Consider the following 15,913-nt stretch of genomic DNA (forward strand, 5'->3'; position numbering starts at 1 on the left):
ATTTGTTGGGTCAGTGCAAAAAACGGGGGGGGGGGGGGGGGGGGGGGGGGGGGGAGTCCCAATTGCCTCCTAAGCTAGGGCAGAAACTTCTTTTGCAGTACTCTTTGGTTTGGTACATGAATTGAGTACTGATTTCATTTATATTGGTGTAACACCAACACAGATTACAAATGTAAACTTTTGCAAATATATTGTTTTCTTGCAACTTTATCACAATAATATAAATACCGGTAGGAAATATTTGTGTAGGGCCATGTCACACTAATTTATAGGGTGAAATGGCAAACTAATGGTGTATGCTGTGCAATTTAGTGATACATGTATCAGTTCATTATTTGAGGGGCAGTAAGTCTACATACTACATGCACTTTAAAAGACAATGAATAGATCAAATCGTTTGTTTGGAACCAGAAGGAAGCTAACATCGTTTACACAGAGTTAACACCCTTCTGGCTCCAAATAGATAGTACATTGTACTTGGAACTCTCTTTAATATAAAGCAGGTGTATCAAATTAATGCTGGTCAGCAAATAAGAATGATCTTAATCAGAGAAAACTACATCGCGTACATTCTTCGTTATCTTCATCTATCTATTGCTTTCTGAATCAGGTCAAACAATGAGCTATAAATTGGGCAAGTGCCAAAGTTCAGTGCAAGGCACACAGAAAAGTCTTTTTATTTTTTTGTCAAGCCAAGTTATTAAGTTATCCCATTACTTAAAGTGAAGCTTATTTGTTTCTAACAATATACCAAAGTATTTTTCAAATTCTACTATGTAAACCCACAATTACTTATCTTAACTTGAAAGTATTATCTGTTTAAATCTCTTTTGATTATATAATCTTAAATATATGGCAATATTAAAGTGAAAGCTAATGGATGAGAGGTCTTATTCTCAAAGGACTCAAACGCATTTAAGTGCAATTTTTTGAGAAATATGTACTTATTTCATTAATATAATTATCCCAGAGAAATGTACTTACTATATTAACTGCATGTCATTTTCGTTGTACTGATATAAAGTCATGAATTAAGTTCTAACAATCTTATCATCTCTTGTATTATTTTGTTATTAGTTTTGTATCACTATTGGCCTGGCTTCATCAACTTCTTTTTATTTGCTAAAATTCCTGTGTAAGAGGGCTTTGTTTGATATGAGGTGCTAGCATGAAGTGATGAAGAATGCGAAGAACGTCCATCGTGGTGGTCTGTCATGTGATCACGGCGTCTGTAAGTTTCTTCTCTTTCTTCTCACTACCTTGCATCCACCTGTATCAATCTGACATCTGTTTGTACATCGCAGAGAGCCTATCGTGTCATATCTGGAGGACATATGAAGAGAGATGGAGAGAGATGAAGAGAGAGAGAGAGAGAGAGATAAAGAGATAAAGAGATGGAGTGAGAGAGAGAGATAGAGAAGAGAATGTGTGAGTTAATGCAACTTCAGGTTTACAGGTTTGATTCATGGATTAAAAGGTAAATTAGCAGATTGAAAGATGATGGATTATTGACTGAGTTTGCCTTATAAAAGCTAGAAGTTTGAGTTTTGATTATTTTTTTTTAAACAAAACATCTAAAACATAGATGATTCAAGAGAGAGGGATATGTCGTCAAACAGATAAGATTTCAAACTTACTTTGGGAAGAAGTACTGGCATGTTTTTCCATCAAAGTCAGTTCCATCACACGCTTCAACACCGCGTTGACGATAGCCATCACCACAGTAGGATCGTCTACAATCTAGAGAATGAAAGAGAGAAAACATGATGTGAGTAAAAGAGAAAGAAAGAGAGAGAGAGAGAGAGGGGTGGAGGAGGGGAAGACATACAGACATATAGACGAAGAGAGAGACGGGGGTGGAGGGGAGAAAGGAATACAGACATATAGACAGAGACAGACAGACACTAGGAAAGAGGAAACCATGATTCTTTTAATGAAAGATTTATCAAGTTATTATTTATCAAGCAATTACGGAAGAGTGTTTTTATAAAAGTAGGTCCTATGACCTAAAATGGGAAGCTCTTCACTCACGTTCATAATGATAAAAATTTGTCATGGAGAAGGGGTGGTTTCTTACCAATGCAACCATCGTGGATGTCTTCATTCCCATCATCACATTGTTCACCCGGTTCCATAACTCCATTGCCGCATTCAACCTCCTGAATCATTCAACAAGATGGGACAGTTAGAAATGTAAATATGTATGTCAATTCTGAATTCATGTCTTGTATCTTTGTATGAAAATCAGTGTGTTAGTTGAGCTCCACACGCCTATTGAGCGAAACCAACGAAATATAAAGTTACACCCATTCAACAATTGGATTCATCATCAAAGCCGGGAGTGGATGAGTATCCAAAACCCGGTCTTGTAGAATCACAGATGAAAAGTGATTCTTCTCTTCTTTTTTTCCCTCCTATCCTCAAGCGAGGTTTTTATTTCCGTAATTTCAATACATATTTACATTAATTACTCAATGATTGAGTGAAACATACCATAGGCTAAAAAGTGTATCTTCTCTTTGAATTAAGTAACTCGGTGGAATATGAATAAGTACCGTTATTCATGATAGATCAGTGGTTTACTTCTCCAACTTTCAGTACAACAAACCAAACGTCAACATATTAAAGCCCCACTTAACTACTTGTAGCTACTTGCTCCCTCTACATAAAAAAAACAATGCCTAAGCGTGCCCGTTGGTCCCCCATGTTCCTCTTTTTCTTATGTTAAGTGAAAACTGATTTGATGAGATAACCACCTGTCAGTGACCTTGCACGGTGGTCTAATCCCTCCTATAAACTAGTACAGATGGGCTTTAAGTTCTATACACTTCATTTCATTTTTCAATTCATTTCATTTATTGACCATTAAAAAACACCAAAATATACAAAAACATCAATACACTAGAAGAAGAATATCAAAGAACTAAAACATACAAAATTAATAATGGCCCAGGGGTGTTTCACAAAGATCCTAAGTCGAACTTTACTCTAAGTTGGACTTAAACATTATGGAGAGTCATTTGTACCCTCAAAATAAAATATATTCAAAAGCAAAAATTCAAATATTTTTAGACTTTTCATAAATTCCACATCAAGAACAGGAAATCTCTTTGATAATAGATAATATGACGGATTTGAATCAACATTTAATGCTTTTTCAAAGATGCTAACGGCTTTCCATAACTGTTAAGTCCAACTTAGAGATAAGTTCAACTTAGGATCTTTGTAAACAACCCCTCCTAATAAGTAAGACTTACCTGTCCCGGGATGATGAGGTCAGTGTCGGAGCCAGTATCACCTTTATCACCCTTCTCCCCTATCGGTCCCTGAGGGCCTGGCATCCCCTGACGGCCTGGAGGTCCACGCATTGTCTTTACTTCCTGCAGGAGATCGGAGGATGCCATCAGACAGTTCCAGTTGGTGTTATCCCGGAAGTAGAGCTTCCTGTCGTCCAGGCGGTAGGCGAGGGCCGCTTCCTCGCTGATGCTGTTCATTGCTAGTTCGTCAGCCACGATCAAGATACGCTAAGTGGGATGAAAAGAAGAGGATGGAAATACATTGCATGATGATCACTTGTTTCTTCAGATTCTGGAATTGGCAGCAGCGGTGATGGTGGTGATGACGACAATGATGATTATCATTATCATCATTATGATGATCTCCATGCATCGTCACAACCATATTATTATAATGCATCATCATCATCATCATCATCATCATCATCATCATCATTATCATCATCTTTAACATCATTACAATCATAGTGACCTCAATCTTCTTTTTCATCATTATCATTACAATCATAATAATAAAGAAAAGAACTATGATGAACATGCTGTTGCAAAATATGACGATAACGATCATAGGAGGAGGAGGAGGCAGATGATGAAGGTCGTGTTTATATTCTAGAAATGATAAGTGATATAAAGGAACAGCCGATACTTACTCCTTGAGTGATAAAATCTCCTTGATCCCCTTTCGGTCCTGGTGGTCCAGGGGTTCCAGTCAAGCCCCGCTTCCCGACACTGCCCTGTATTCCTGGTGGGCCTCGGGGACCCATGAGACCAGGTTCGCCTTTCTGACCTAAATACATACATTTGTAAAATGCAGGAATTATATGGTAAATCGGTTCATGCATTTTAAAATGATACTTTAGGTATTTGTATGGGCATTTCATCTCTAGCACACAAGTATACCTCTTTGTACGCTGCCTTCGTTTTGAAATGTTATAGGACGACAACAATTCGACCATTTGCATTTCTATTGTAAACATTTCAATAAAGGAGGTGCATTAAGAAGAAGAAAAAATCTTGGATGTGAAGATGACATTGGAGTTCTTACCTATACCTGTCGAACCTCTAGGTCCCTGTGGTCCCTGAATACCCATCATTCCCTTGGGCCCCTGTGGCCCTTGGTCACCATCAGATCCAGTGCGTCCCTGAAATGATCGCAAACAACAACAAGATTGCAAATAGTTTCAGGGTAATTTTAGTACCCTATGGTATTGTTTATAGAAATTGTGTCCAGATGATATAGCATGTCCCTGTCATGTTCACAAATTTCAATAGGTGATGCAGAAGGTTATTAAATTAACCTTTAAATTCCCGAAATTCTTGAAAGCCCGAGTGATTCTGTTAAAAGTGTATCATCAGTTAAGTTTAGTTTAATGAGCAATATACACTATGATAAAGTTGATCGAGCCTGTAAAACTTCAGGGTATCAATTCATTGAATGGGGGAGGTGTATGGTTACCCCTCCCACTCCCACTCCAAAAAGGGGGTATATCACATTACTAAAAAAAAACTTTTGCATTTTCTCCTTTAAAAACTGCATTTTTGATTATTATGAACCTATGCATGTTTATCATTCTCATTTCTTGTCCAATGTGCAATCGGCTTATCTGATATCTTGCCTTGAGGGATGATCTTGGGGTAAATGTTAGAGGGGCAAATGTTAGAGGGTATAGTTCCTTACCTTTCTGCCTGGACTTCCTATCGCTCCTTTTGGTCCTCTGGGTCCTGACAATCCGACCACACCCGGTAATCCTATTGAACCCTTTGGAGAATAGAGCAGAAATAAAGGATTTAGTGAATGGTTAGTACAATCTACTTCAACCATCTCCAACAGGCCATCTCTGACTCAAGAGATTATATTACATGCTATCACTGCTGAACTTCAAAATATTTTATGCCTTCTATACTGAAACTAATGTATCTACTATTGATACTTCTAATTCTACTACTACTACTACTACTACTACTACTACTACTACTACTACTACTACTACTACTACTACTACTACTACTGTTACTACAACTGCTGCTGCTGCTACTGCTGCTGCTGCTGCTACTACTACTACTACTACTACTACTACTACTACTTCTACTACTTCTACTACTACTAATGTTGCTACTACTACTAATAATAATGTTGCTTCTACTACTACTACTACTTCTACTTTTACTGTTGTTGCTACTATTACTACTACTGCTACTACTACTACTACTACTACTACTACTACTACTACTTCGAACACTACTACTACTACTTCTAACACTACTACTGTCGCTACTACTACTACTACTACTACTACTACTTCGAACACTACTACTACTACTTCTAACACTACTACTGTCGCTACTACTACTACTACTACTACTACTACTACTACTACTACTTCTACTACTACTACTACAACTACTACTACTACTACTACTTCTACTACTTCTACTGTCGCTACTACTACTACTACTACTACTACTACTACTACTACTACTACTGCTACTACTACTACTACTTCTACTACTACTGTTGCTGCTGCTGCTGCTACTACTACTACTACTGCTGCTACTACTACTACTACTGCTGCTACTACTACTATTACAACTGCTGCTACTACTGCTACTTCTACTAACACTACTAATATTACTTCTACTGAGGCTGCTGAAAAATCATTCGCTTCTAATGATACATCTTTAGTGCTTAATACTACCCATCCCCTGCTTTATTTTACTTCTACTGACATAGAAATATTAGACTGTTGTTGGTATAGTAATCAGGAATACTCCTGATACCAAATTATTACCTCTGGTCCTTGTGGTCCCTGTGCACCAGGTATTCCATCTGCTCCATCTAGACCTGGTTCCCCAAGTGCACCCTATCATCAATCAAACAAACAAAATAATCTACATTATCTAGCTGACACTATGTTCTGTAAAGCAAGATGAAACTGAACATTTTTTTTATTCAAAAAGGACTACCACATTTCTAGGTCCCTTTTGGATCTCAAATTTTGAAAAGGGGGTTAAAACCACAATGGTTGGTATCATTAATTTGTACTTGAGGTACTTTTAATATCATAACATCTTTCATGCATTTGACCCGATTCCCATAACCACGATAATAATAACAAAATATTTTTACACGAATCGTATCACGATATTGATAAATGTGAGTGAAATGTACAAAGGCTCATATACATCATTAACTATGATCATAGATAACGACTTAAGAAAATACACTCGTTATGCAGATTAGCGGTTCAACAATTATTACGACTGATATTCAATACATTACCTTTGGTCCTCTATCGCCTGTATCTCCTTGTCGCCCTCGTTTTCCCTGTGGGCCAGGCTCACCTTGCATGCCCTAGAAAATACAAATATAATTTACAAAAACATTAGAGAGACAGGAGTACAATAAACAAAGTATATAGTTGTAAAATCATGTCACAGGCGTACTTTTAGATGGTCAGCCTCCAAATATCTGTTTCTTCGTTTGTTGTTATCAGATTTTATCTGATATTTAATTATATTTTACCATCGCTGAGTCCTTGAGGTAATTTTTTGAGATATCAGATTATCATGCCCGAGTTTTGATTTGTATGTGCTTAATGTGTTCTGCTTGTGAATTAGTTTTAAGCACAAATTTAAGTTTTATCAAAAATAAATAGTCGTTCATCTCTAAATAACCAAAACAGAAATGGCATTGTAATTTCTCTCAAGACCCTTCACATTGGTTTTTAATCTTTTTCTCCATTATCACCTTTTCTTAAACTATTATATTTCTTCGCTACAAACTCCCATTTCCCCTTCCACTTCTTAAACTCTTCCTCTCCTTTTTCTACTTTCTACAAAAAAAAATTCTGCGGTCTTGTTTCGGCATGCCATTGTGATGCTAACCAGAGAATGATAGTTTGTGATTGCTTATAATATAGGATTCGAAACTAGAATTTATGACTTTTTTAGTGCTGTCGTTACTACGACGTTTAACTATTCCAATGATAAAGAAGAAGAAAAAAAATATAAAAAAATAAAAGAGAAGAACTAGAGAGGCTTTGTAAAAAGCGTTTTTTAATCAAACAAATGGACATCTCGGGTTTTTATAGTTTGAAAGTTTATTATTCATTCATGAAATAAAATTTCTATTTCCTAAAATATTCCCAATCGTTATTCATGCGATACAGTTGCCCTTAGCAATTGGTGACAAGATTATAAACACTCGTCAACTTTGTTGATGCCAAAATCCTTTCATCTTGGACACACTATTACCACTTTCAAGTATGAGGACGATGTCAAAGTTAGCGTAGCTATATACTCGGCAAATCTTTGACGCTATTCATGTATGGCTGCTGTCAAAAAGAAGCATGATGTGATATAACGCAAATTACAACTATCATTAAAAGTTCGAAACGCCTTGAAGAATGTCGCTATATCATTTTCAATCCAAAACCTCTGTTCACACGATCAAAAATTCTTTTCAAAAAAGAATATCGGCGAATAAGATAAAAAAAAAAAAAAAAAAAACGCACGCGCTTTCTCCCTCTCTCTTTCTCTCTCTCCCTCTCTCTCTCTCTCTCTCGCTCTCTCTCTCTCTCACTCTCTCTCTCTCTCATTCTCTCTCTCTCTCGCTCGCTCGCTCTCTCTCTCTCTCTCTCTCTCTCTCTCTCTCTCTTGCTTCTGTATTGTGTTAAAGTAATGAATAATCGCAACAACCAAATACAGTCAGTTTTACCAGTTTTTCACTTGATTTAGGCAGTTCATTTGTTGATCTATAAATACAGTTTAAGATTTCCTTGGCTTTTCAATCACAAGGTGGCTTTCATAAAAGCACATATGATTTCGGCAAAATTTAGGTCTAAAACGATTCAATATTAGGGAGGAAGCATGATAATCTTTGCCATTAATATATAAAATTGCTTTAAAATACAACTAGCACGCACATACCAGCAGAACTCAAAATTATCACGAATGCTTTATACATACCACGCATGACATAGTACACACACCATCGTCCGTGGTCGTCGGCGTGGGCACGGTCGTCGGTCTCGACGTGCCACTCGGATCAATAGGAGGTGGTGGTGGAGGCGGTGGGGTTGGAGGTGTGAAAGTAGTTGGAATGACCTGGTAGATCGCAAAGAAAAACGACAACAAATTTTGATGCTTTACTGTTTCATGGCGCTTCATAACAAAATTCTGAAATTTATTTTTGATCAGGATTAAACCCTCTCCTAAATGACAAATCATGATCACTAGTTCATCGCTGAAACATGCGGGAATTATCTAAAGAACAGTAATGAAACGCAACAAGAGACCATGTAAACAGATAGAAAGAGAGCAATATATGGGATGGTAAGCATATGAAGGTACCAAGAGGAAAGAGCAGGAGAAATTTGGGTAAATAATGAAGTTTCCTAAGCCCGCCGAAAAAGAACAAAAATCATAAAACAAGAAGAAATACAAAGTATACATACAACATGAAATATAATCAGAGGAAGAAAAACATGAGAAGGCGACAAACCAAAACAAAAACTTACTGTGCCATTATGATTATGAAGACCAAAACCAAGGCCCCCCGATGGGGGAGGGGGTGGTATAATCGGTGGGGGTGGTAATCTCATTATCAAGATGCTTGACCCGGTAGGAGATGCAGCGGTGATACCTTCTCCCTCACCTGCTGGGGAAGGTGTCGGTTTGGGGTTGGGTCTTGATTTTGGTCCTAAACATGTAAGAAAATGAGAGAGAAAATAGTGACTATAAATTTTTAATGTCTATTGTATTATTTCATTTCACTGATGATACTACTCCTGCCACTACTATTACTACTACTTATACGACGACGACAACGATGACGATGACGGCGATGACACGAAGGAATAATATGCATCCTTTAGTCTAGTGCAGTCTAAAAACTTCATGAGCCTCCCACACTATAGACATAAAGGGCACAACAGTTTGGAACCCCTAATTCGACACAAATTTGCTGGCAAAATTTCACTTAAATTCTATCATAATGTGAAAGAGAATGCCATTTATTTAAAGACACACTCCTGTAAAAATTTACCCCAAAATATTGCATTTGAAGACAAATGTTGATAAAAGAATACATGATTTGGGTTTTTCTGGTGTACGCCGAAAACCTCAATTTTGTATTATTTCATCAATATTCGACTTACAGAAAATGTGTTTTAAAATGATATCCTCTTTCACATTATGATACAATTTAAGTGAAATTTTGTCATCAAATGTTTAGGGCTCCCAGCACTTTAGAGGGGCTTTAACATAATACATATTTTTGAAAATATTTTGTCCCAAATAAAATTTCATAAAATGTCGATTTAGTACCGTACCTTGATGAAAAAGAAACATACATTTTTAAGATTCGATAACTACAGAATTAGGGAAATTAAAATTTAAAGATTTAGTCAAATATTTCACACATTTTGTTTGAAAATATCGAAAATATTAGTGCGAGTGATTCGGGGAAAATGTTTATGAGAAAATTTTAGGATGGTAAAAAGTATTCCTTACAAACCACCTTCTTACCAACACTCAGCAACGATATGGGGCGGGGTATCCCTTATAATTTTCCAAACAAGTCCCCCCCCCCCTTGTCTGCTTGTCAGATATTTTGATACACATTCTACGATAATCTTTGGCCCCACCCGTATGTTCTTACCTCCACATTGCGGGCAGCATTTTCCTGGTCTGATGACGGGATTCTCACATGACACCGGTTTACATGAACTTCTCGATTTGACTTTACATCGAACGTTTCCTTCCTGATACAAAATACAATCAAATTATCCATTAAAACACCGGAACAGGCACATCTCTCCAGAAACTTGAAGCAATACTTTCTATTGTGAATATATATTTTCAACCATCATGATTATCTACAACATGAATGAGGTCTGGTGTTTTTTCCTCTGTTTTAATTTTTTCTAGAAAGTGAATGAATTAAAAAAACAGACCTATTTAAACTTGACCTTCTAAAATGATTTAAATCATATGCAACGCCTAATATTAAATACGACAAAAAATATTGAGTTTCCGGAAGAAAAAAATTACCTGTAGATTATTTTATAACCCGTACCAACCATAATACCCTTATGCCTTTTGTGACGTAATTGTAATAAAATAGCAGGTACTCACCTCACAGACGCATCTCGTGCAGGGGTCGAGGTCTAATTTGAATCTATCGCCCTCTTGGTAATATTGTCCATCATACTCGCATTGACCTGTTAACAAATATTACAAAGCAACTGCTAAGTCATTTAATAAATTCATGCATGCGTTTTACACTTTTTACATTAATATGTACTGCGCCTAAAAAAACAAAGTTCTAGGCGAATTATAAATGAGAGCTTTTATTATTATTATTACACTTGCCGATCCGAAAGTAAGTTTTCTTGATATGGGATATGTAATATTTTGGGGACATCGTCAAAACTTGTAGGCATGCAGTTCATCAGTCTGTATTATTGTTTTCAATCATACTCATATAGATCTCTTTTGCTTTTACATAGTTATATTTCATAAAGACGTGCCAATTCAACAGTCTTCATAGATACATTGTTTATGTGAGATAATCAAAATTTGTATTCTATTTTAATAAGTGTGATTTGATTTGATTTGGCTTATAAATGAAACCGATGACCGATGACCGATTACCGGGGTAAAATTCAGTGTAGAGCCCTTTGAAATGTAGGGACGTCAGTTTGCAAAGAACCCTCTTCACATTGATTTTGTAATCATTAATATAAATAACACACTTCACAACAAAAATAATAAATCTGTAGATCTCTTACCCGGCGATAATGTGTTTTCTATTTGAGATCGGCTGACCGATATACCGAACACAGCTATCGAGAAAACTTGAAGCAGAATTCTCGCCCTTCCTTCCATTGCCAAGACATTGATAAACCTAAAGATGAGAACCATAAAAAGAGATGAGAGAAAGAAAAGAATATATCAGTCATGTATGAGCAAAGATATGATTGTACTAATAAATCGAATACCACTATTATAGAGAGACATACTAAACCACTCAGTTCATTCCTGCTGTTAACCTCGAATGATGAGTACAACACGAAAAGCTTCAGTATGTCAAATTATACGTTGAAATATTAACAGCAGAAACTACACAAGGAATTAATTCTCGAGAATATAAAGTGCATACATACGGGATGTGGACAATCAATTCTTCAAAGCTAAATATTTGAATAAATACAACCGTTCTTGTATTGGATTTAAACATTCTAGCATAACATGTAACGTAATTTTGTGAAAACATCAACATTTAAACATAAAAAATAATAAGGAATTAAACATCATAATTATTTGCCGTCGATCGCGCGTATGATTTCATAAAAAAATTCCATACCTAGTCAAACTTTTTATGCAAAATGGTATTGAATATGTTGTGAGATGCAACAACTACTTTGCATGATCTGTTTTGATCTATGGAGAAGAAGAATTTAAGCCTATTAGAATTAGTTTGCCCTCTCTCTGTCTCTCTCTGTCTGTGTGTGTGTGTGTGTGTGTGTGTGTGTCTCTCTCTCTCTCTCTCTCTCTCTCTCTCTCTCTCTCTCTCTCCAATCACATGATGCAATGAGAGCCATGATCAGGGTTCTTCGATGATAAGACAGGCCAAGAGATGAGAGAATAGAATAACGGAAGAAGGCTACCCATGACCTGGATGGGTTACGAGTCCATGGGATACAAGTGCAGTATTGCTATCATTCTAACAGCCCTACATCTTTCTTATAAACTCACCCCTCACCGATCATGCTCTCTCTCTCTCTCTCTCTCTCTCTCTCTCTCTCTCTCTCTCTCTTTCCCTTCTCTTTTTCTTTATTTCCTCCTGTCTCCTGTCTCTTCTTCTCCGTCTTCTTCTTCTTCTCCTTCTCCTTCTTCTTCGTCTTCTCCTTCTTTTTCTTCTTCTTCTTCTTCTTCTTCTTCTTCTTCTTCTTCTTCTTCTTCTTCTTCTTCTTCTTGTTCTTCTTCTTCTTCTTATTATTATTCTCCTCCTCCTCCTTCTTCTACTTTACTTCTCCTATCCACTCCCTTTGCCATGTTTGCCGTTACGTATATTTTTGTCTTCCTCGATTTTTGTTGTTGTTCTCTCTCTCTCTCTCTCTCTCTCTCTCTCTCTCTCTCTCTTCTATCCTACTCTCCCTCCCTCCCTCTGTGTTAAGTAATCATATCAGTGGTTTGTAATTATTAATATATTTGTTGAAATTAAATGCTTATCGAAAGATATTATATTAGAGCTCGCCTTAGCTCAACCCGTGGGGAAATACGTTTGACATGCTATTAGAAGAAGAAAACATACCAATATAATTTTCATTTTAAATATTTTAACCACAGATAATTGTTTCTATTTCGTAACTATAGTACCATTTCGGAATTTAGAAGTGCATTCACATAACGTACATGATTAAGCTCTTGGTAACATGAAAATGCTGTGAGCCTAATTTTGGGCACATGACCCTAGACAAAATCAGTAACAGGAGTAATTACATGTTGTGGTTGTTTTAGCACTTCGATTATTTCAAACTGCAGCATCAATTCCTATATATCATGCTCTATGTTCATTAACCTACCTACGTAATTAATAATGAACAAGCAGAGCACTTTGTAGGATTAGGGGCGGATTCCGAACACTAAGCAGTGTTTAGAAAGGGGGATAAGTGGGTAGCGCCACCGACTTGATTGTAATATGATGTAAAGAAATGCCAGCAATATAATATAACGTGAAAGGTAGACCGGGGGTAATACTTGAAGGAGGGGGGAAGGGGTTGATTGGACCCCTCCCATACCCCCCCCCCCACCAATATTTGCCAGAATGTGGAGATGTTGTTCATTCACTTGACCCGCAATCAAAGGGTTGAGGATTAAAATCTAATAATGTTCCTTGGGAAAGCATGAGACCCCGTTACTTTGAATTATTATTATTATTATTGTTATTATTATTATTATTATTATTATCATCATGTTCTGGCTGTAGTCGAGAGCAGAGTAATCATGGAGAATAATATTGCTAATCCATTTTCATAGGGATTATTTTATAGGGGGGGGGGGGTAGAAACATTTCTGTTACTGCCCCTCCCATTTTAAGTGAAGTTTTCCAGACGACGTTGGATCCTACATCTTTTACATATTTCCAGTCGTTTTTAGGGAGATGTTAAATTCGATGTTGTTCTTTTAAAATCTCAACACACAATTAACTTTTCGCACGTCTCTAAATAAGTGAATAGCATGGGATGATGGGGGAGAGGGGTACCTAAGCCCCCCCCCCCCCCCTAGGGCCACCCAGGGATACGCCCTGTCGATGCGAGCGATAGATTTCAAGTATCCGCCACGTGGGCTTGAGGCCAATTAGCTGAGGAGTGTGGAGAGAAATATCGACCGGTGTAAATTGAATCAAGAAATCAATATCTGCAGGATGCAGTCTCTCCACAAACCCAGCAGTCGTGGCAGCTATCTATCTCACTATCTCCAATTCTAGACGCTGCGTTTTCTTGCACGCGACTCTGCCATATATTAGCTATCTCTCTCTCTATCTCCCCCTGTCCCCCATTTATTTAAATTCAGTTTGATTCGTTCATTCGTTTCACTACTATTAAAAAACCACACACATTCATATTACCTCCCTAAATCCCTTTCCACCCCCATCTCTCTTTATCTCGCTCTCTCTCTCTCTCTCTCAGTCACTCTCTCTCTCCCTGTGTCTCTCCCCTTCCGTCCTTCCTACCCCCATCTCTCCCTCATCTATTTCCCCTTCTCCCCTTCCCCTTTTCTACTTCCCATCCCTTCTTTCTCACGCCCTCTCGCGCGCTCTTTCTCTCTCTCTCTCTTTCTATTTATTTCTCTCCCACTTACTTCTTTCATTTCCATCTCTCTCTATCTCCCCCTCTCTCTCACTCCCTTTCTCTCGCTCATCAAGTTTATGCTCAACCCACCACCTAACCAATCATGCCGATACAACTGATCTCTTGACTTGTAGTTGGCTGCAAACATGCAGAGATAGATTGGTATGAAATCAAGAATACCGGACCCAACTTATAGAGTTGATTCGCGGGTGAGTGATGATGAAGATAATGATGCTGGTGGTGATCAAGATCATGATTATCATCATCATCATCATCATCAATATTACGATGATTATGATGAGAAGGAGGAGAGGGTAGGTGGAGGAGGAGAAGAAGGGGTGGACTATGATGCAAACTTATAAAAGATATGCCCAGCAAGCATTCTGAGTCTATGGGAAGTTCGAAGTTATGCAATTACACAAACCAATGGGCTACACATACATCAATGAAGAATCCATTACAATATCATCGCTTTATGTTTGTTCAAAGTGTCGCAATGAAATAAAGTGTAAACCATTTACCACCAAAACGTTAGTTAACACAACATGATTGACACACATCTTTCATTCTTAACTCTGCATGTACAATAGACATCCCTCAATGCACTGTTGAATGATATAAGGTCCTTAATGTTTACGTAACTGAATCTCCACTGTATTAGTCAATATGTCATCGATCTTAAGTACAGTTCATTAAAATTCATAACGACATTGTCGAATGCGCCCCCGGCTCTGCGCGGGACATATCAACTTTGACAATTTATTTATTGATGGGGTACTTAAATGTACATCTCCAATGATGTCACTGGGAGTCATTTTGCGTGTTTAAACTTTGCGCCAAAGGGAACTTTCACACTAAAAATTTAGCTGCAAATGAATGCCGTATTACTATCGTGCACATCCATATTCTGCGAATGTACTCTGAAAACCTGAGCAGCTTTGCTCCTAATCTTTAGTTTAAACAAGTTCTATTTTATTCATAATTTTAAATGTACATCAAGGTATTTCTCCATACATTAAGTCTGACGTAGCATTTACCTATATCACCATGTCTAAATAATAACCATTGTGTATGTAACTTTATTAAATTTATCATATTTTATTTTTCAATTTACAGTTCATCTTGTATAATAATGAGAAGAAACCATGATGCCGTCAACAACAGCATGAATTCATTTTCAAGTCAAAAATCATAAGTAGGCCTACTTTTGTTATAAAAGATTCATTGAAAGTGGTGAAAATAGTCCGCTTGATACTGCAGGTTACCGATGTTTTTATTAAAATCATCTGTCTCATTTTCACAATTGTTCTGGGTCATTTTAACACCGATGCCTTCATTCTTAGTGAAACTATCAAATCAAGACGTTGTATCGATTAGATTGCATCTAACAGTATCATTTACTTTTCATTTTTCATCAACATCTTTATAATCACATGGTAATTTTAACGAAATTCATGTGAAAAATATAAAAGATCACTATATTACTTCAAATTCTTCCGACCATCGACGATCTCTTGCTGGTAGCATTTTGATTAAATAAATTAAACAAGTTCGGCCCTTTAAGGCATGCCCTGAATTTCTGGCTGTGCTGTGCATTAGGCTGAGCTAGTGTGTGCATGTCGGGTAGCCAATTAACTAGATTGATTTTCGCGACTCCAACTTACGGAAAAACTGGACTTGTTATTTGCCCCCGCGGTAATGTCTTCCCGCGAAATGGATTGATAACAAATACATTTAGATTATGGGTATGAGTAGAAT

General features: G+C 37.1%; 1 protein-coding gene across 1 annotated transcript; it reads right to left on the minus strand.

The window, feature by feature from the left end:
- Positions 1-477: 477 nt before the first annotated feature.
- On the minus strand, positions 478-11,222 carry LOC593484 (acetylcholinesterase collagenic tail peptide). Its single transcript, XM_030974096.1, has 14 exons — positions 11,090-11,222; positions 10,434-10,519; positions 9,958-10,060; positions 8,816-8,997; positions 8,265-8,402; positions 6,577-6,648; positions 6,086-6,157; positions 4,975-5,055; positions 4,342-4,438; positions 3,947-4,083; positions 3,258-3,524; positions 2,078-2,159; positions 1,638-1,740; positions 478-1,323 (listed from the first exon to the last, which is right to left on the minus strand). The coding sequence occupies exons 1-14, from the start codon at positions 11,220-11,222 to the stop codon at positions 1,221-1,223; spliced, it is 1,656 nt and encodes a 551-aa protein (XP_030829956.1). The 3' UTR covers positions 478-1,220.
- Between the last annotated feature and the right edge of the window lie 4,691 nt (positions 11,223-15,913).

The sequence above is a fragment of the Strongylocentrotus purpuratus genome, unplaced genomic scaffold, assembly GCF_000002235.5.
Source record: "Strongylocentrotus purpuratus isolate Spur 01 unplaced genomic scaffold, Spur_5.0 spur5_scaffold_7, whole genome shotgun sequence".
In the NCBI taxonomy this organism is placed as follows: Eukaryota; Metazoa; Echinodermata; class Echinoidea; order Camarodonta; family Strongylocentrotidae; genus Strongylocentrotus; species Strongylocentrotus purpuratus.

Coding starts and splice junctions, on each gene's coding strand:
- LOC593484 (XM_030974096.1), bottom strand. CDS start 11,222: ATGGTTCTCATCTTTAGGTTTATCAATGTCTTGGCAATGGAAGGAAGG. Junction 10,061..10,433: donor GCACGAGATGCGTCTGTGAG/GTGAGTACCTGC, acceptor ATTTTGTATCAG/GAAGGAAACGTTCGATGTAA. Junction 4,084..4,341: donor TAGAGGTTCGACAGGTATAG/GTAAGAACTCCA, acceptor GTATGTATTTAG/GTCAGAAAGGCGAACCTGGT.